This window comes from Opisthorchis viverrini (assembly GCF_000715545.1).
Source record: "Opisthorchis viverrini unplaced genomic scaffold opera_v5_515, whole genome shotgun sequence".
In the NCBI taxonomy this organism is placed as follows: domain Eukaryota; kingdom Metazoa; phylum Platyhelminthes; class Trematoda; order Opisthorchiida; family Opisthorchiidae; genus Opisthorchis; species Opisthorchis viverrini.
In genome coordinates, this window is record NW_008752177.1 from 53,581 (window position 1) to 75,552 (window position 21,972).

Genomic DNA, 21,972 nt, shown 5'->3' on the forward strand with positions numbered 1-21,972 from the left:
TTTCTACTGCACGAGGGTGGTTTGACCTCTTGAATGTCTCGAATCGCAGCTGTTCAGGTACCCGTGGATTCCTTCGGCGATAGACAAATTTTCAACGTCAGGTTTGCCAGTGTTGATCCGGGTTTCTCTTTTGACCTCGATGACAATGCCAATCTGGGCATAGCTCTGGAGCAAAGACCTCTCTAATTATATCAGCGTACGAACGATGTAGAACCTGTCGAAACGGTCAGGATCGGCGTTGGTGAATCAGCTGCTCGAGTCGAGCAATCATAGGCCATGTTGTTCTTCGCGATACCTTCGTTTTTCGGCTGTCCAAAACGCGTAGCGGCCACGTTTTGCATAATTATCTTTGAGAAGAAGTTGCTTGTGTGGGCCTTTCTTGATTCCAGTGCCTCATTAAGACTGAATTGTCCGATCGCATCTAAACTAACCAAAAAGTTGGTAATCGACAACAGCGGTTGACCTAGAACCGTTTTGTTTTATGGGTGGATGAACAAGTTTTCTCTACATTTTGTATCTCTGTTTTTCATTTTAAATTTTACTTCCAGTCCGACTTTTTCTTCTCGCCTTCCACTCATTCTGTGATACTGGTCTCATCGTTTTCTTTTTGTCTGGATGCATAACGCACACAAGTATAGAGACGTTAACTTGGCCTGACTGCTTGTCAGTTGTCTTCCGTTGTCTGTAAGACCATAAGTCGTTTCTGTCGGGTCGAACTAACACTCAGTCCATAACTAGTGACACGTGCAATCACTGTTTAATCGGGGTCTCACCGCTCTCCAGTGCATCCTCTTGTGCTGTATACGTGCGTGGCCACATACTAGCCCAGCAACTGTTCGCAATGAAGTTTATCTTTGTGTTCCATCAACACCTCACCCACTCGTAACTATTCAGTTTTATAAACAGGTCAAAACTACCCTTATTAGCTCGTTTTCAGTTTCTACTCTCAAGACATTTAGAAGAATCAAGCTTTCTCTAGCCTTGGGGCAAGTAATACAGCTTCCGGGGTCTCACGCCCTCCAGTGCATCCTCGTGTGCTGTATGCGTGCGTGGCCACAAACTAGCCCAGCAACTGTTCGCAATGAAGTTTATCTTTGTGTTCCATCAACACCTCACCCACTCGTAACTATTCAGTTTTATAAACAGGTCAAAACTACCCTTATTAGCTCGTTTTCAGTTTCTACTCTCAAGACATTTAGAAGAATCAAGCTTTCTCTAGCCTTGGGGCAAGTAATACAGCTTCTGGATAGATTTCACAGGCTGAACCACTGGTTTTCTTCAACGCCTATCTCACCCTCCACCCGACTTATTAAAACTTTACTCCGCTAACTTGTCACTGAACCGGTGGCATTTCCGCGCGACCGATATTCGAGTTACTTCGCCCATCGAACCCTAGGTAACTCGTGGCGACAATAGCTTGGTTTGAACCTACTTTGGGCTTTCAAATTAATTCTGTCTAGGCTTCATAAACTCGGGTTTCGTGTTGCACGGTACCGAAATGGTGTCGTTGGTCAGCATTTCGTTTCTCTAATCCATTCAGCCAACAGTCCGACATCTCTTCTACTACCCCTTCAAGCTATGAAAGCGGTTTTCTCCCTGTCGGCGAATCCATCGATGTCAGTCTCCCAATCACATAGAACTGTATAAATAACGCTGTTCATGGTGCGTCACTTTACTGAAGGGATTTTGATCCCTTTCATCCTTCTTTATTCAACAGCTCAGGTTCTTCAGCCGTAACACCCTTTCTGGATGCAACATTCCCAGTAATCTTTTGTCGCTCAACCCACAGCGAATACTCTCTCTCTCCCGCAATAAGCACTTCGTAAGGGACGACACCATCATAGATAAGTTGGTAGCCTTGGTTGTCATTCTATTCCTCAGTTTCTAACCTTTCACCGCTGAATGATACTGGGTTGGATCACTAACCCTTCTTTAGAAGCGGTATTGCTCGATGGAGGCAACCTGTCCACCACAGAGGTTTACTCATCTGTAAAACGGCCTCTATTCTACACTTATCCAGTGACGTCCACTTCGCTCTGAACGATTGCTGTCAAATGCCGCTGTTTCTCTAGATTTCGTCATCAGCGGTGCGGTCCGATACTGGGTTGGATCACTAACCCTTCCTTAGAAGCAGTATTGCTGGATAGAGGCAACCTGTCCACCACAGAGGTCTACTCATCTGTAAAACGGCCTCTATTCTAGATTGCACTTATCCAGTGACGTCCACTTCGCTCTGAACGATTGCTGTCAAATGCCGCTGTTTCTCTAGATTTCGTCATCAGCGGTCCTAGCCATACAAAGCTTCACTGAGAGGGAACACAAGTGTACTGCGTTTACCTGAAAATAATTACATGTCAGGTGAAGTGGATTAATTTTGCATCGATCCCCGTGGGATCTCTCCATTCCGCCTTACGAGCACCCTGTGGTGTAATCAAGGTCATCTTGCGTACACCTGCATGCGTGAACCAGTTTTCAGCACGTACGGATTTCGTTTTTTTTTCTCAACCACGCACATGCGCGTGCACGCTATCGCCCTTTATTAACCTAATCTAATCGCCACCTGCTACTGCCTTTCGTCATCCCCTCCTTCTTTGTCTGCTGTTGTTGCTATTTTTGCTGGGTGAAGCGCATCTGTTGAGGTAATTTCCATTCATCACTGTGTACATGCATCTGGGCGTATTTTGCATGAGTCACCCGACGCAGTCGTTCATACCATAAGCAGGTTGATTTGGTTGATTGGTCGGGTGGCTGGTTGACTGGCTGGAATTTCTGGATTGGTGTGGTCGATCTGATTCAGCGTGTGGTGATTATGGATGGACGGGATGATTATGTTGTTTGTAGAGGCATCCGTTTGACTAGTGGACCAGCCGTGAATCAACGAGGGTTGCTTCGGTCTCGTAGGCCGATTTTTTGGTGAAGCATCCTTTTTCATTGGTTTGTCTTGTCTGAAAACATTCAAGTTGCTAGGTAACGATATGCTGTCATTCAAAGTTCCGTCTGACTATTCAGCTCCCCGGGTAGCCCCTGTTTTGTTGAGCTGATACCACTGTCAGATTGGACCGCGATTTCGCTGAACATTTTGTTTCAAGTTTCACGTAACACGCTCTCTGCAAGCATTCCTGGAGGAAAATGGTCGAAGTAGTTTAAGGAGAACGGTAGAAGTGCATGGGGCATTCGGCTGTGGAACTGACTTGTGGAGATTGGCTTTTAGACTCTAGATGATTGTGTCATGACTATCTGTACAATCGATCTCTCACCACTGCATATCAAACGGAGGACGAACTCGACCGCCCAACTTCGCATCGGACTCAGTGATCTTCCTCGCTAGTTGGCTTTGCATTTCCATGGGGACTCCCGATGATAGGATTTATCTATGAAACCCTGAATTTGTCTCGATTCGATGCCTTGTTTACTGTTGTGTGGATTAGCTGCTATCTCGCCGAATAGTGCTGTTTTGTAAACGAAAATTAGTTAGCAAACCGAGGCGCATGCTTGCATAGTAAGACAATAATCAGGTCAGCAGATTATGCTGCTGTGCTTGATGACGTGTCTTTGATGAGCCCGTGTGTCTACATGAGCTTCCCAGTGAAGAGTATGCCTCGGGGCGAGTTGGCTCAAGTGGTTAGAGCGCGAATTTACTAACCGGAAGGTCCGTGGTTTGAACCCGACCTCTGCCTCTCGACTTCCCTGTCCAGGCTTGAGCAACCTGACAGTATCCCAGCCCTCGTGCTTCCTTCGGGTAGCATGGCAGCTAGGCACCGGAAGGGCGTTACAGCCGAGCGATTTTTTACGCCTCGATAAGCCTCAAACAGCGAGTGGTAGATCCTTCAACTCCTTAGGGGGCTTACTGGTGTGTGTTTTTATGGACCGGAAGGACGGCTACTGCGAGTCTACCTGTTTACTTTTGCCACCGAGTACTATACCAGGATCCTGGAGTTTTAGCTTGATGCACACCCCTCACAGTGCTGACTCTTTGCTTCATTCACCGCACTTCGTAATTCTGTAGCTAAGTGGCTAGTGAACCATCACATGACTGAAGTGACCACTGCCCCGCAAGATATTTTAGCATGGTTGCGAATGTGGTAGTTCACGACGCCGTCCTATTTGAGCTGGACATCCTATTCCCTGTACAATGCACTTTTGAATCACCTAATACTCCCGGTACCCTTGACGTGATTATTATTCCTGTTCTGTATGTTCTCTTGAGAATCAAGTCGAAGACCTGGACCGGTCGTTTCTTTAAGCAGCTTGAACCCTTATGGTTGTCACTGCTGATTCACCACCTACCACCGTTGAAATTTCCTTCTTTTCATCCATCTGACCGTCTTTTTTTGCTTTCCATCTTTTAACTCAAACCCCCCTTGTCCATAACTTTGAATACTGTCAGGTAACACCTGGTTAGTTGTTCGTCAGTCTAAATGGTGGCTGTCGCGACTCAGCACTCACAAGGTTTGTCCCGTTTTTGTCAGATTAAGACCAGTCCTAGTCAAGCAACACTATGTGACAGCGAAACTACCAACGACTGGAAACAAAACAACTTGCACCTTCGGGACACAATCGTGTCTCAGACAACGGTTGGTAGCTGACTGGTCACTCCCGCACAAACCCTGTACAGTAGCCTAGAAACTCGGACAGGCAATCGCGGCCTTCTCTGATTCATCCAGTATGTTGTCACCATCATCTAACTTGACAAATGATTAAACTCCACCCTCAGTGGTGCCGTATGAAGGCTAACTGCTGACTGATTGGTTCAGGCTAAACACTCCGATTGTTGGGTGTGCTTACAATCCACTTTGTGTCTTCCAAAATTTTGGTTGATTTTCCATACAACTTGCTTACACTTGAGTCAGATCCCTACCCGACTAGAGTCCTTTTTCGTCGCACTTCCTTTATCAAGCAACCGAATTTTGCGTAGCAAGCACCTTGACTCATTGCGGTAGTTTGTGAGCTTCTAGTCAGAAAATACCCAAACGAACAAAGTCACTTGCGTGCTCTTCTGCATATACACCTACTTGTGGTGCATTCTTATAGACATGAGTAGCCAGGGTGCTTTCACTACACAGTCGACAGATTTGTATCTCGTCCCCCGGTGCCCTCATCATGCTTTCTGACTCTGGAGTTCGCTTTGCGGTTTTAAGACCGAATCCATTTTATCTCATCAAACTGAACTCCTCTTACATTCATTAGGCTAACCTACAGTCACGATTTCATAAGCTATTTCCGGAAGAATGTAAAAATGGTCTAAACACACCAGTTTAAGGCTTTTTTGGTGGGAAAGGAAGTACTAAACTGATTGAAACTATTCAGGAAGAATGCACCTTTCGATAGTGAAGTATAACATTGTTCATCCATCCTCAGGGGAGATTTTGAGCTCTCCAGGTTGCGAAGTGGCTTTCGTAATACAGTGCTAATTCCCTCACAGTAAAAAAGCTTTTGTGCTGGTTTAGAGGGGACGAGCTGCCAACTAGAAACGTACGTCGGTTGCACACATTTCTTGTTGCCTACGCGAAAAGAGATTGTTTCTGCGCGACATTAGTTCGGTGTGGACTCTGCTTGTCAAGTATTTGACATCCCACTTTCAGTCATTAGTCTTCATTCTTCAGGAACTAACATTCAGTCACTTCTGAGAATCTTTGTTGCATCAAATCTGATACGGTCGGCGTCTAGTTTCCTATTCTTATCCATTTTTCTTGCCGGCTATCTTAGCAGACCTGACACATTTTCCCGGTTCACCTGTTCTCGAGTGAAATGAAATAGGACTAAGTAAGGGTTTGCGTGATCTTGAGTGAATTTTCAACATTCAGGTTTACAACAGTTCTCACGCAAATGATAGGGCGAGATGGACCAAGTGGTTAGAGCGGTGGTAGTACTGACCGGAAGGTCCGTGGTTCGAACCCGACCTCTTCCTCTCGACTTCCCCTGTCTAGGCTTGGGCAACCTGGCAGTATCCCAGCCCTAGTTCTTCTGGTGGCATGGCAGCTAGGCATCACAAGGGTGCTACAGCTGTACGATATTTGTTTACCAACATCTGAGATATCCATTAACGAATACATGAGACAATTAGGCGAGACGTTCAGTGGGGTTACCTAATTATGGGTCATAAATCTGAGGCGACTGGAAGTACTGGCAGGTACTGGTTTATGTCGGGAATGTGTGCGTTAAGTAGACGTGGCTTGGGTGAAAAACGAGTACATCAAAGTGATTCCTAACTACACCTTGAGATGTGTCTTGATAACCTGATGGTGAGGCACTGATCTTTTTTTAACGAGGAATAGATTTAGGGGAACAATGAACCTAGTGGGAAAGGATACATGTCCTTGAATGCGGGAAAACTGAAGACCTCTACAGTTCCTCTAGCACAAGATGTTGGATGTTGAACTCGATGATAGACAGCTTGGACGTATGGATAACTAACTTAGTAAGACAGTGTAGGTTGATGGTTCACCGACAATGAGGCAACGTCTCCACATCTGGGGTCACGGGGAGTTCACCTGACCAACTAGAAACTTCAGTCAGTGCACTTTATAACTGCAGATGTGTCCCGGGTCCACCGTATATGCACCCCATCACTATACGATCAGCGTGTTTGCGCCGGGTGAGAAGATCAGAGATGTCCCATATGTGCAGAAAGTATGAGGGAAAAATAGCACCTTAGATACATCGCTGTTATTCGGCATTGGTTGAAAAGCGGTTAGCCACGCTCGCGAAGTGTAAAGCTACTCGTAAAGCAGTATTTAATTATCGAGAAATACACTCATTTGCAAATCAATTTGGTTTTCACGAGAGGCTCAACTGAATCTCTCGTTTATAATGTTCTACAACTGAATGTGCTGCACACAGGCCGTCTCATATTTCAGTTGGTACCATATTCGAGATATCGGAGTATATTTTTATGAAGGAAACCCTGAAAACCCTTCGACAGCCCACGACCGGTTTCGCCCTTCTTGGGGCTGATCAGTTAGGCGCAGTCCCCGAGTTTCCGTCAACCTTTGTTCTACTTGAACCCAAATCGCACGAAATCAGCAAACTACACTCTGTTGCCTACCAATTCGGTTTTCACGGGATGCCAAACTAAATCCCAGGTTACTCTCTCCTTTGTGATGTTCTCCAAATGGGATTCATTTGTGTCTCCCGTTAAAACCAAATTGGCATGCAAGTGACAGTATTTCGCTGCCGTACATGTTATTTTTCCTCTTGACAAAGCCCCCGTCCCCACGAAGCAAAACGGATAATGCCACTACTGAGTTGTGTTCTCTAGATTTGCTCGAATCTAGACCATCCTATAGTGCTTGTTTGGTGAAAACCAAATTGATTTGCAAATGAGTATATTTCTCGAAAAACGGTACAGTTTGGATTCAAGTAGAACATAAGGTTGATGGAAACTCGGGGACTTCGCCTAACCGATAAGTCCCAAGGAGGGCGAAACCGGTCCTAGGCTGTCGAAAGGTTTTCAGCAACCTTGTGAGTAGTTTCCTTCACGGCAGTATTTGATTAATTTGAACAGATTCTGTTCATCGTCTGCGTCCGTAACAAGTTGAGAAAACCATTCCCTCAAACAATAATGTAGTCAGTGAACGTCAGGCGTACAGCATTAGGTTTTGTATTGGAAGAGCGAAGCAGATGTGCAACAGCCTCTACTGTAGAACAAGACAGTCCGTTACTATGCAAATGATTGTGAGCCTTGGCACAACAGACTACTTTTCACTGAATTCACTACAAGTCCTGCAAACTCCTGCGACTGGTGAGCGTTGTGTTGCTGTGTTCGCCAATTTATTCCCTCTAGTTTGTTTGCCTTCATCAAAAAACAGCGCCGCGTCTAGACTGTTTTTCCCTCCATCGCCCACTCATTGGCATTGTGAGCCTTGGCACAACAGACTACTTTTCACTGAATTCACTACAAGTCCTGCAAACTCCTGCGACTGGTGAGCGTTGTGTTGCTGTGTTCGCCAATTTATTCCCTCTAGTTTGTTTGCCTTCATGAAAAAACAGCGCCGCGTCTAGACTGTTTTCCCCTACATCGCCCACTCATTTGCCTCAACCGACACTGTGTTTGAAATTGTTGTTTTTTTCACAGTTTGCAAGATATCTCACCATCGGGCTGCTAGGCCGCTATGCGTTGGTAACAAAAAGGCGACAGGTTTGTTTTCATGACTCATGCATACGTTTCAACCCCCAATGCGTGAATACACATGTGTGTCTAGAATAATATGGATCAGGTGCTGGACATTGCGGTTTGCCGCCACCTCATGGAAGCTCACCCAGCAGTCGCTTTGTGTGAATTGGTCTGAAAACATGGCCAATTATTCCCATACTACAAAGTGTCGGTCATAACCAAAAAGGCTACCTGTTTGTTTTCGTGCAGGCTGGCTGGCTGTTTGAACATGTTTCAGCAGAATCTCGCAGTTTTTCTATTCGATTCGATCCGCTGCCCTGCCCATTGTCGAGTGACGTTGTCTTTACTGCCATCTTTTCAGATCGAAATTTTCCTCCTTAGACGACGATTCATAATCTTCATGTTAGCACGATATATACAGACAAGCCAGAGGGACATGCCGCAAATTGGCCACATATTGGATCTAGACAATTTTTTTGTCGTTTCGCTTATCACCCTTTTCAGACGGTGATTAGTTACTTCCCATCGATCTTTGGCGATACGGCCAGTGTTTTGTCGGATATGTAAAGAACCTCGAAGTACAACTGACACTTAGGTTATCGGAATATCCCCCTGTCTCGCTTGAAACTAATCAAGTCGACCGTACTTGCGGCTCCGAATATTAGTAGATTCGGCTACCGTTCCCCTAATACTGACAAGTTTAGGAGTGATGGTGAGAGATGAATCGACTGGCTCCCTGTGTTAGGTTATCTCATATGCAACCCTACCTTCATTCCACTTACTCAGCTGATCTCCATGGCCTAGCATACTCGAATGATTATCTATCAGTTGCTGAGACTGCCGCTCAATCCATCCCTGGTTGCGAATTCCAGAGACTTTTTCCCTGGGGTCTTTTCCATAAGCCTCTTGATGCGTAATTTATAATTTACTCACTGGCACTACAGGATCGCTGCAGACTTTCGGCTAGGAAGTTGCCTAAGCTGTACTACAGAATTGTTGGAACAAAATATGGTCAGTCCTGAAAAGCAGTCGTCGCGATGGAATATTATATCACCTATTTCTGTTTGGTCAAATTGACCAGGTCGAATAGTTCCGGAACTCAGCAAGGTGCCCAAACAGGCTAGGTGCTCACACATTTGGATCCCTCTTCCACTCCAGCAACGGTTATCTTGTGGTAGGTTGAAATCGAACCCCTTCAAATCCAACTTGACGGTGCCGGTCCAGGTTCTCAGTCGCTCCTCAAGACGATGTTGCCACCCCAGGCACGATGAAGAAGCCAGCGCAGTTTTGCAGAGCTCATTTTTGGATTTTTCGACCAACTTGACCGAACCACTAGTCGTCATTGTCTGGTCCTGGGATGCCAAAGCAGCAATTTCTAACCACCAAGTTAGATATTTCGTCGAGCCATCGAATGTCCACCCAGTATTTGGTTGCACACTAACTTCTTGGTTTTGTGGTGTGGCATTTCGCAAGAAGCTGCCCTTGCAGCCTTTGAGCTTTTGCTATTCGTTTTTTTTCGGGAATTTTTCTCTTTGTCTTTGCCTATCGTTCCCATCGTTATAGTTTCGGTCTGTCGAAGAGTCCGAGCTGCTAGTCGAGCTAGTTTGCCAGGAAAGTTATCTGTCGTGACGTTATACCTCTTATTGGGAACTTTCGTCGACCCCAGTACAACACGCTCTGCAAAGAAGAACAGTTCTTTCCCATAGTCCACAGACGATGAGAAAAAGGATATTCAGTTTTTTTTCAACCTGATATGCGCTAGAAAAATGTTTCTGACGGAAACTTGACCGATCGCCACGTTCGGATTTCCTTCACTCAGGCGCATCCACTCGTCATTGAGGTTGTCCAGAGCATTCTTTCTTCTTCAATTGCTCATAATACGTCGGTGCACGCCTCGACCTTCTGACCCATGAGGCGTATTTGCGTTTCCAGGTAGCTAGTCCGAGTGCTAATGATTTTGGATTAGACTAATGCATTCATCGAACCTGATGTCGACTACGACAATAGTGAGACGTGACTGCTTGTGAAGCCGGTGAGTGAGTGAATATTCTCGAAATAGATGCGGACAAAACCAGTTGATTATCCATTGTGTTCCCTGTGACTCGAGAACGAGATGGCTCAATGGTTGGGGTGCGAAATTATTGCCGCGAATGTCTATTGTTCGAAACCCACTTCAGCGTCTCTACTGCTCGTGTCTGCACTAGCTCAGCCCTCGTGCTCACTTCTAGTGGTCAGAAGTTAGGCGCCGAGAGGGTTCGGTTGTAGCCGAACGATTTAATTGTTCTCGATTCCCCTCAGGAGCCCCGAGGAACAGTGATGAAGCTGCTTCGCGCGACGTGCAGAACCCGGAACTGATCGACATGAAATTTCCAGTACTCAAAACTGGAATTGATAGAAACTCAAGCATCAAGTACTCTGCACTGTGTGGAAAAAAAGTTGAATCGAGACATCATACCCCAAGAACAGTTAAGGAGTTTTTCAACGATTTTTTTCCATTTACTTCAACGCCACGCGGCCATTACCACGAATTTGAGTTGAAATGATTTCTCGAATACACACTCATTTGCAAACTAATTTGGTTTTTCGAGAATCTCACTCGCAACCCAGCTGAATATCTCGTTTGTGATGTTCTCAGGCAACTGAATGTGCTGCACCAGGCCGCCTCATGTTTCAGTCGCTACGATATTCGAGATACCGCGACACATGTATATCTCTGTAATGTACTACTTATAAGGTTGTTGTCGACGCATTTTCAGCAATCTTATGAGTAGTACATTACAAATAAATGATTTATCCTTTTAGCTTATGCGATGAATTCACTAAGAAATTCGAACATACTTTCCACACTCTCTTGGAAACCGGAAAAAGCATAAGCCAATGAGACTTGTGTATTGATTCAACCCCTAACTCTTCTTGTGCGTACCGATGGCTAAGTGGCTTAAACGAAACTTTGGGAGAATGTTTTATTTTAAAAAAATTCACTGGCTTACGCTATGCACTATATGGAACCATACAATTGTCCCATTTGATGTCTTCAACTCTCCTAAAACTTCACCCCTTTTAAAAACCGAAGAACTGCTCTTTATGCTTGTTACATAACAACACTAGTTTGGCAGCAGTGCTCCCAAAGCACAACCCCGTTACCAAAATTATCACGTTTATCTTTCCCATTTCGCTGCTACGTGTCCATGTGAACTACAATCCGGGTGTAACAACGACACAGCGCATTAACCAAAAGACTGGTTTTTTGCGTGGATCTTGTGCATACAGAGACCATACATTACTCATTAATCTGTTTACCCTTGCTCTTCTATGTCCAACTTGGTTCACTTTATCTCCTGACCTGCTACACAGTACCCGAGATTTGTCCGATTGCTAGCTGTCGCAATCGCACTCTTTTTAATGTTTAGACACTTCACTTGTGAATCCGGTCGTCCTAGTTCGTCATCCTAATCCCAGATGGGGACACAGAGGCTTCGATACCATCATGTCAGTTTATTTGAAGAAAAAAGAACGAGGCAGAAAGAGGGGTCTGGGGCTAGCCTGCCACAAGCATCCGAGATGCTTACACCTCGGCTATCTATCCATTGTCACACTTGAATCGTAACACCGTCGTGTGAATGACAGATTTCGCGAATGTTCTCCGGTGACGAAACCGTGACGTTTTCCATTTGTTTACATTCGAGAAATGTCAAATCAAATCCCATTCATTTCGGAATCAACAACCGGGGTTTTGTGTGTGTGTGTGTGTATTCGCTTGGGTGTAAACCCATGACAAACGCTACCCACTTTGGGATCTGGACACCATTCCCTACAACACTCTGCTCGGATTCGTGATCATTCTATCAACTGAGCCCGTTCAGCCTGTCCTAACATCACACGGTTGTTTGGATGATTATTCGAACGGCAGTCGCTTGTCTGCACACAAACCTTTTTAAAAACAAATACGCCGAAACCCTAGTGAAGTGGCTAGGCGGTTGATTCCTTTACGGCTATCTGAATGATTGCTTGATTTCATATGACACGCAGCACGTTTTTACGTGTACCAGCTTAATGTAGAAGTACAAAACGTAGCTGGCATCGACCATCTCAGTAAAAAAAAGCACACTAGCTCTCACCTCGTGATTGGAAAATCAGTGTCGCTGACATGTATTCGAAGGGCTGTTTTCGCACAACCACGTGAAGGGTTGAAGAGGGCCAGAGGCGGTCAAACAATGACTTGGCAGCGAACTATGAAAGCCACTACTAGCAAACTCAGCTGCGCTGGTCACTGTCGTCGTCCTGGATGGGGACCCCGAGACGGGCCATATCAATGGCTGGAGACATTGTCAGACATAGCCCAGTCGTGCCCTCAATGGCGCTCGTGGATCCAAGCTATTGCCTTCAATGCATAGCTCCTTTTCCAATCGCCCATCCCACTTGACAGCCAACTGACAGTGCTGGATTTATGCACCTATTTATCAGCTCGCGCCTGCAATGCGCAGCTACCTACCCCTCCCCACAAATCATCGGTGAACGAAACTGCGGCAGCTACAACCACTGTACGACGAGTACGCGGTTATTACAGCAGACAATGATGATGATGAATGTCTGATCAGAATCGGTACTTTTCGGGAAGTGGGCCCATCAACTCTGCCAAGATGAGATGCTGTTTACTTCAAATGGTGCATTCTAGTGTTCCTCGCCAGCCATTATCAACGGAAATCCCCTTCGCTCCTCGAGGAGAGGACAGAAAGTCTGTTTCTTCATAATGTCCCCTTTTCGTGGACATAATTTATTTCACTTCTCCAAGGGCAGTATTTATTTGAGGGAATCATGAACTACATTGGGGCTGATAAAAATCACTTTACTGTACTCAGGAGAAGTCGCCTCTCTTGATAGGACTTCAAAATGTCCACACAATACTCAACGGTGAAACCTTTGTTCCCTTTCTGGTCCAAGATAATTCCATTAATAACATGGATTTCGAATACGACAGAACATGTGAACCTTTCATGTGACAGCTGAGCATGTAGTCGCTTTCGATGAAAACTTTCAACTCGGCCCCCACAGTTTTGCATTGGTCTCCTACTCTTAAAAATTGTAGCCGTATCATTGCGAACATGGAGCCCGGGTAGCAGCTGTGCCATCTCGGCTTGTGCGACAACCCCCTGATAAGGCATGTCACGAAGACCAGCTGTGTTCGGGAGTTACGATCAAGTCTAATCGTGGTGTTAGTGTACTCAAACGAGAGATACAGATGGAAGATAAGGTCTCTGTACTCCTACTAAATGATTTCCCCCCTCCCCTCCATAGTGATGTGTATCTCTTCTTAACGAACCTATGCATTTCGCACTCCGATAAGGGGCAGGAGGTAACTTTTGGAGACACTTCAACGCTTTGTTATCCAAAATTATTCTATAATTAAGGGTTACTCACGGTGTATTTCAAAGGTTTTGAGTTTATTATTTGTAGAAGCGTTACCGTAAGCCTTATGTTGGTGAGTGCCTGAAAGCAAACCAATACAGTCACTCGCCACGTCACACCTCCCTGTCGAGTACCAGTTTCATATTGTTTTTATCCTTAATTTCTTCCGAAGACTAAAGTATTCCCCTTTGTTTAAGCCCTCAACTACGCAATCGGTCTCGTCACAGGCATCGTTCTCTGAAGTGATCGGACAATGTCCTTCTAAAATCGGTCTCTACCGAATCTAAGTTGGAAGCCACATCGCTGCTTGTGTTAAAGCAAAACCCTTGAGAAAATCAGAAACAGGTGTGGGAGAGACCGTCTCTCAAATATCCATTAACCAAGAGTAGTTGCCTGTCTCGAATGTCAATGCCAAACGTGACCGATGTTGTACATATCATTACTTGGTAGTACAATATTCAACCGACGCAGCATAAGTTGCGCTGTGTAATTCAGATTTACAGTACACACCATGCTTTGGGTACTATAACGCGTAGGACAGTGGCGTTCCGCCTAACATCAATCGAGCTAGTCATCCCATGTTTAGTTATTTCAGTTTATTTATTGGGCTCAAACAGTTGAGAGTTCCTGTATTCGCTCATGGTTTTTGGTAGGCCTATATCCGCACACCATACTTTTCAAGGTAAGAATTCCTATAGTACTGCTACTCTAAGCTCTTTCCAAAATCCAAGTTTTCATGCCGCAACTATGAACGTCCCGCCTCTCTATAGAAACGCCCACTGTTTGTTTCCTCGAATTTTCAGTCTGTCGTTGCGCAGCTTCGCATGACTCACACGGTTTATCCACATTCTCAGCACTACTTAGCGTTGACCAAACTCAGGATGCTTGGTTTGTCGGAACGTCAGTTACGGTCGTACATCTCTGTTTGTTGGCCCCACTGATCATTAGTTTAATCGGTCTACCCACAGGTTTCTCTCTTTTTGAGTGAATGGACCAATCGTTGATCTGGCCTCCAATTAGAACAAGCGCAGTGCAAATAGGGCTTTGTCACCGGTTGCACGGAAAATGTTTGAGATGCTCCTTTTTCATGGCGTATTCTTCCTCCTCTTAATTCTTCCTGGATTCGTGTTCTTCTGGAGGTTTCCACCATCTGTTTAAACCCGATGGGAACAGTAAATTCCGTGCTCTGTTTAGAGTTTTACTCTTCGATGACCGCGGCACTAGGACTGGATTGACTGCTATTTAGAAGAACACGTTGAGGCAGGCCAATTAGTTGTTAGTTTCTCCAAGGGTTGGCTGGTACAGCTAGACGATCACAGGGTTCTTCTGTTATAAAGCTAATATTAGGTGCAGCTTTTCGTTCTCTGCGATTTTCCATCACCTCTCTCACTTCTTAGTTCTTTTTTAGTTTTAAGGGGATCTTGTGCAGGGTTTTGCTTTGATGTATATATAGATATGTACTACACTGTTTATTTTGCACTACAGACAAACGACACAGACAGTACAACGCCAGTCACCAAGGTCACAAACCCGGAATGGCCGAAGCTTGGCGAAATATCCTTGGAAAACTTAGGTCTACTGAATCGTTTGACAACCGCTGCAAGCATTGTATGTCGTCGTCCGACAAGTGAAAGTTCCCCGGTTCACTCAACCGGTTCTGTGGAGATTCCTTTTGATTCCTTTTTCTCTGCCACCGGTTCTGCAATGACTGCTAGAGAAGAAGCCGAAGAATCCAAGGAAGCTCAGCTCGGTCTCCTTCGTGCTTTGTCGAACAGTGAGTTTGATGAGACGACGTCGTCGAGACCGGTGACTCGTGCCACGCGGCCAAGTGAAGATGCAGCATCTGCCCGAGATCCGTCGACTTCAGAATTACTTGCCATGGCTGCTGTCACCTTGGCGCAATCATTCGAACGTGGGGCCGACACCCTTGACTGTTCCGACAAACTGGTGCCGTGTCAAAGTCGGGCTGGACGTCTTCGGGGGAAGTGGTAGGTCGTCTGTTTGACATTCGTTTCAACCACCATGTACTCTGTTTACCTAGAACCAGGTTAGCTCATCTGATTGGCTGCACGAATCATCTGATGGCAAACTCGCATTTCTTGATCAAAATATGTGGTGTTTTGTGAGCATCCGGCCATTGATGACCAAAGATTGTAGGTGTCGGTTTTACGATCCTGAGAGCAGCACCATTGTTGAACATCGACGCTGCTCCATCGTATTCTTCGAAAGCTCTTTTCCGAAGGGAAGCACTGATTGCTAAGAGCATCTTTGTCTCGAGGTTGCGAGCAACGCAGTGACATTTCTTTACATTGGTCAACTGTTATTTGTCCTTCACGGGTGGGCAACAGATTTGGGTTTTGAGGACTGCTCCAAGTTCGGTCATCGACCATGTGTTTTGCTGGTACCGTAGCCTGAATGCGAATAAAGCGGGTCCACTTTCACGACTGAGTGACTTGATTACGAACCATATCTATCTCAGTTTACATTGATCTCAGCATTGCAGCTGCTCTTATCACGTCAGGCTTACCGAATATCAGATGCAGTAGGTTTGAATAGTTATCGGTTCGGAACATTACTAAAAATATCCGACCATCGATCTCCGAAAAACTACTTGGTTTAGGTGGTAAACCTATGTAAACATGTCCAATTTTCCTCGAATGGAGTGATTCACACGCGATGGGTGCTAGTCCGCTCATGATGTTCTTTACACGTCAGTAGACCGGAATCCCCCCAGGACTCTTTTTTCTCTAACTTTCATTGAACTGAAAAAGCTCTGGAAAATTTCGGTTACGAGTTGATGTAGAAGCACCAAGGCCACTACCCGAAAATTCCGTCTTGCCGCCATATTTTTGCATCTAACCAACAGATAGGGATATCACAACAGTTAGTGCTACCACCATTCATAACCCCGTGATTTATCTAATGGGGTTCTTGCATCCATTATGTTGCTGTCGATATTTCCGTGTTTCATTACATCACCCCATTGTTGGTGAACGAAGATGTGGCGTAGAATCCATCGTTCGACGTGGCTCACAGTCTATGTACGAACAAGCTTTGTACGAACAGCTTTCAAGATCAATTTTTTTATATGTTCATTCATCCTAATCTGGTCTTCTTCTTCCTTACCCTTCTTCTGCTCTGTCTGTTAAAGCTCAGTTGATGGACCAGATTCGACAGATGGCGCTTGTGAACTAGGTCCGGAAAACTCTATGGGTGTCAGTCAGGCCACGACGACCACATTGGCAGCGAATAACGGCCAAGTTGCTAGCGAAATCGCGACAAGTTTGCCCGAAGCAGAAACGTCTTGGAAACCGTTAGTTCAACAATTGCCCTGGTTGTGCACATCTCCCTCCGGTGTCCGGGCCCCACACTGGCTCACCATGACAACCAAGTTGACACCGTGTTGTGGGGTCACCTGTACTGGCCATTGCAAAGATGCCATACTTTATACACACTTCTCCGAGATGGAGTCGAAGAAGCGTGGATGGCGAAGTTCCTGTTGCTGCAGCTCGCATGAATCCACGGTTGGAACAAAAGAGGACGATAGTGCCTCCACTCAGGCCGAAGCTTCGCAGTGGCCTGGCAACTTGATCCATGTCTTGACCATGGCTACCGGCATTCTTCTACCCTATGGATTACTGGTGGCCGTAATCAATCTTCTTACGATTTCAGGGTCAGTTCAGACATTTTGTTGTTGTTTTGGAACGGTGTGTCTTTGACAGTTGCGCTTCCTGACCTTTAACTCACCACGAGCGGACGTAAACAAGTAAATCACTGACTGCGCTGTACCTTTTATTGGTTTCTGTCTAACCTATATGTGTACACATTCACCTAGTTCTGACCTAGTGTCCCCGTTTGAGACCCGATCGATCAAAATAAACGTCCACTTTCCTAGGATTTTTCACAGGATGATTTCCCATGTATGTTTTTGTTGTTGTCAATGCTGTCTCTGCAAAGAGGAAACACGACAACCGGCTGAAAACAGATAGTTGTTCATCGGTCGTGCTTTTCTGGTGCATAGTTGTCATGTTAACTTTAGGGAGCACGAGGGCTGATAGACTGTTAGACTACCAAAGGCGAGTCGATATGCCAACGGTGCACATTAATCATGAGTCTTTTTTTTAGGACCTCGCAGCTTAACTCCGGTGTCATCTTGATTACTGCTTCTCTTAACTACCTCGTTTAATCTTCACGAGGGTGTACAGCACCACTCCAATCGGTCCTATCCCATTTGGATGTTCACTCTCTTAATGAGTTCTGAGTGGAGTTGACCATTCCGCTATGTCACTGTTCGATTGCCCATGGCAATTGAGTTTTAGAGGGATCAGCGACGGTACCTAGGCTTCCCTTTAGATCCTGAAAATAATTTGATTCGGGGCCAATTTTTAGAATACTCCCACCGCATCCACTGCCAATCACTTGTGCAATATATGAATCCGTTGCTTCTAATGACCCCGAACACAATCTCATGCATTCTAGGGAGAACGAACTCTTGGCAACTGTGCCGCTCCAATAACAGATAAGTTTCGAAAAATAGAGCACTGCATGTGAATTCTAAAACTTTACCTATATATATATTCACGCATGTCTAGGCGCTATGCCCTCTGAACCCTTTAAAAGAGTTCTCGCAGTGAACGAGAATTGCATCATAAGAAAATAGCCCGTCGCGGAGAGCTGCTGAATTACAGATTTTATGCCAGTCAAATATCTCCTGTCGGATCACTCGACACGTCTGTATTTGGCGGGCAAATCTTTGGTCAAAGCGTTTCCTGTCACGATGCTAACTTGGTAAAGAGGTAGATCATAGTGTTTATCTATTAATTTCCCCATTATTTTTACTTTACTCCATGGCGAGCGTCTCGAGACGGATGAAACGGCTCCACAACTATCCCGAAGTACTAGTTACGAGTTCATTGTGATCCACTTTCCGTTCGGACCACGTAGAGCGGTTCAGCACCAGTCCTATCTGTTGGGAGTCGGGTACAACAACCCGATTCTGGGCAAGGTGTTGGGGCTTTTGAACCGTTTTGAATTTGATTTGAAAAGGACATCTCCCTTAATTCCCTTAATGGAATCATGGTGCGGACTTGTATGAATTCACGTCTTTACTCAGGGTTGTTTTACGGCCTAAATGTTGGTGACCACATTTCCCCATGTTGTACCCATGCTGAACGAATCAACTCTAATTGACTGTAAACAGTAATGAATTAAACGTCAGCCGGCGCAGATATCCAAAATAGCATTCCTCGACGTGTGCCAGCTGAATATTTCAGCCATAGCGGTACTTTTAGAGGCTCGTTCCCCATTTGCATATTTATGGTGGCCTGCACGATCATTATGAAGATTGATCTAGTAAAACCTTGCTTCTAAAGAGCCTTTTGGGACGATTGTGAATGATTTCTATGTTTTCATCTGTCGTTCTTTTGCCAGCTAGTTCTTATGAGGGACCTACACAGTTTTTTTCTCTCACTGTGCGTGTAGTCTAGCGTTTTTTGCTGCAGGAATTGACCTATTTAAACATATTAGCTCATGCGGAAGTGTTAGATGGCCTTGTGGTGATGATCAAGCCTGAGGTGGCACCACCCAATCCCTATTTCCCATCCGTTCACTGCAGCAACCTTCCCTTTGCCTGAACGTTTGATTTTCAACCGATCTTTTGGGATGTATTTCGATCATGCGTTTTTGTCTTTTTGCTTTCTGTAATTTTAGTCTGTTGTGTATGCTTTACCGTACGTCATTTTATTCTCGTTTACATCACACTCACTATGCTTTATTCATATTTCTAAAATCAACCGTTCTGCCCACAATTTAAGAAACCACTCATCCATTTTCGTCATACGTAATCAATTGACTTTCTGTGAATCTCCATAAACTGCTGCGATACCAGTCACCTGCTCCTACTTGCCCGTCAACACAAAACACGCGGGTAGCATCCCAAAAAATCCCACGGCAAGTGGAGTGCCTTGGTTGTTTTTGTTTCTGTTTCAACACTGTCGGATTTTCAACGAACCATACCTATACCGCAGACTTGCTAATCCAAATACATATTTTTCTCATTCTGGGTGTGCAGTGCGTATGTTTTCATAAAATTGGTTATTTTGTCTAATAAAAAACACTGATCGAAAAATCACACAAGTTTGACAGTCTTCATTGCAGTCCGAGCTGTTTAAGGTTTTCAGCGGGAAATATCTCGACCGATATGTCAGTAGAGGGGGCCCTTTCCTTAAATCACAATTGTTTCACAAGACAAGAACGGCTCCGAGCCTCTTTACCTTCATCGAACTATTTCCGGTTCAGATTGATTTTGGATCGTGGTTGGCGCGAGCAGCAATATCGAGGGCTAGTTTGTGACAAAGTCACTTTCAGATGACGACGTCCCTGAGTACCGAATACGTCTATGAATGTTGCCGCTAACTCACGAGTACGTGTGACTTGTGACAACCGCCCCTCCTCGCCTCATGAAAGGGTGAACGGCCTATCTCACGGTTGCCCAAGCGTGTGGTCGGTGGTCAGGCATTCGCCGGTGGTAATTCGACGTGGAGAAACAGAACGATAATCTCTATATCATGTTTTGATCGTACTGACTCACATATTTTGATTCATCTCCCTTCTTTCGTGTGGCCTAACCAGAATAAGTTCGTCGGGGCAGGAGGAGGTCATATGTTTCGTTCGTTCATACTGCGATGTATTGAACGGGTTGCCTAGAGCCTCAGTCGTATAAACAACAATAATAGAAGAACCCTATATATCTCAATCATTACCGGCATTTTTTCACCAACAGCCCCTGTTAACCGTCAAGAGGGAATATCACTGCACATCTGTAGCCTTGACATCATTTAACGTTATCTCGTTCCCTTCTTAAAGGTAAACACTTCTTAATCGGCTTCATTTTGCTTTTCTTGCCCCCTTCCGTTTCGGCATTTCGTCATGTACGACAGGTTTTTCGTGTTCATGACTGCCTACTTGGTGGCGTTCGTCTATTTGGGTCTCCTACTACTCACGTGGAAACTGCTCAGGCGATTTTCTGTAAGTTTGAACTCACCCTGATTTGTTAATTGAATTTTCTTTTTTCTGGACTACCAACCCTTAGTATCAAAGGAACAAGATTTGCACGACAATAGCCAGCGGCCTGAGACGATCATTGGTTGCTATTTTGGCCAACGGTCGACACCTCTGTACTACCTCAGATTAATAAGCTACTATTAATCTCGAGATAACTGAGCGTTTAGGATGTGAACTTACTGTCCGAAAGGTCCGTGGACTGAGCCGAACCTTGACACCTCAACTAATTCTGTCTAAGCTTGAATAATCCGGCAGTATCTTGGCCATCGTAATTTCCTCTGGTGACATGACAGCAATGCAACAAAAGCGTATTGCAGATGGTTTTTGTGCTACTAAGCAAGAACGTCTTCATGCAACAAATTTTGGGGTAGAATTTTAGGTATTCCAGAGCTACTTTTGCACCGGTTTATGAACACAAGGAAACAACTTGGCCCCTATGTTCTGAAAAGTAACTTTCTTAAACCAGGATTTTTGGACTTCCCTTGCAAATTGGGCGTAGTTGTCTGTGCGCTCTACAATCGTCTGCAAAGCATGAAAGGAGGTACTTTTTTTCAAATGTCATCAAATTCGGCATTTTGTATGCATACCCGAATATCCCGTGTTTCCCATTACTAAGGTCTCTGTTGTTTACAATAGAAAGGTGATGTCTTGAATACATCTGTGTGGGATCCACTGGTGAGATGTGCCTGTTTGATCAGTTGGGTCCAGATAGTGACGCAGCAGATATAAAACGCTGATTGAGGAAACTTACAGACTTAACCAGAAATGTGTGCATCTAGTTCTCGGCACTGTTTTTGTGTGAAATGCCGCTATCAAATCTCGCTGCTAACGGAGTCGATCGCAGTCTGACAATAAAGAAAGGTAACTACTCACAAGGTTGCTGAAATATCTTTGACAGAAAGGTGTTCATTGCTGACCGTCGCTATCAGTAGAAATATTCTTGAACCTGCTGAGATGTGCACTCTAACCATGGCGAATTTCCTCTCCCAGGTATTAATCGGCCTGCGCAAAAATATCGTTCTACCACGGTGAATCGTAGAGGTTCAACACTGGCGATGTGTCCGTCCATGAAGGTGAATTTCGAGAAAAGACAAAGATATCTAGCATAGTACCGCCACCAAATTGTTCTTGTGACTTTTTTCAAGGGCTAATGAGACCGTAAAAGTACCGGTTGACTAGGTGCACGTCTTTATGCTGTGATTCGCATCGCAGTATCTTGGCATAGTTTAATGACTAAGGTGCGAGTCTTGCTCGAGAGGTCTGCGATTTCGATTTCTGTCCTCTTTATGCTGTGCTTCGCATCGCAGTATCTTTGTTGGCATAGCTTGGTGACTAAGGCGCGAGTCTTACTCGAGAGGTCTGCGATTTCGATTTCTGTTGCCCAGGCTTGG

The 21,972-nt window shown here is 45.1% G+C and overlaps 3 protein-coding genes across 3 annotated transcripts in view; 1 reads left to right on the top strand and 2 right to left on the bottom strand.

The window, feature by feature from the left end:
• The window catches only part of T265_11520 (hypothetical protein), a gene marked incomplete at both ends in the record, with an annotated part of 79,199 nt that overhangs the window by 21,844 nt on the left and 35,383 nt on the right, over positions 1–21,972 (top strand). Inside the window, 3 exons of the mRNA XM_009178198.1 lie at positions 15,005–15,504; positions 16,671–17,192; positions 20,458–20,545. Coding sequence (XP_009176462.1) covers positions 15,005–15,504; positions 16,671–17,192; positions 20,458–20,545 — 1,110 coding nt within the window. The remainder of the gene's footprint in view (positions 1–15,004; positions 15,505–16,670; positions 17,193–20,457; positions 20,546–21,972) is intronic.
• Positions 192–9,456, bottom strand: T265_11521 (hypothetical protein; the record flags this gene model as incomplete). Its single annotated transcript, XM_009178199.1, has 2 exons — positions 192–421; positions 9,168–9,456. 2 exons carry the CDS (start codon positions 9,454–9,456, stop codon positions 192–194), a joined length of 519 nt encoding a protein of 172 aa, XP_009176463.1.
• On the bottom strand, positions 15,568–15,909 carry T265_11522 (hypothetical protein; the record flags this gene model as incomplete). Its single annotated transcript, XM_009178200.1, has 1 exon — positions 15,568–15,909. One exon carries the CDS (start codon positions 15,907–15,909, stop codon positions 15,568–15,570), a length of 342 nt encoding a protein of 113 aa, XP_009176464.1.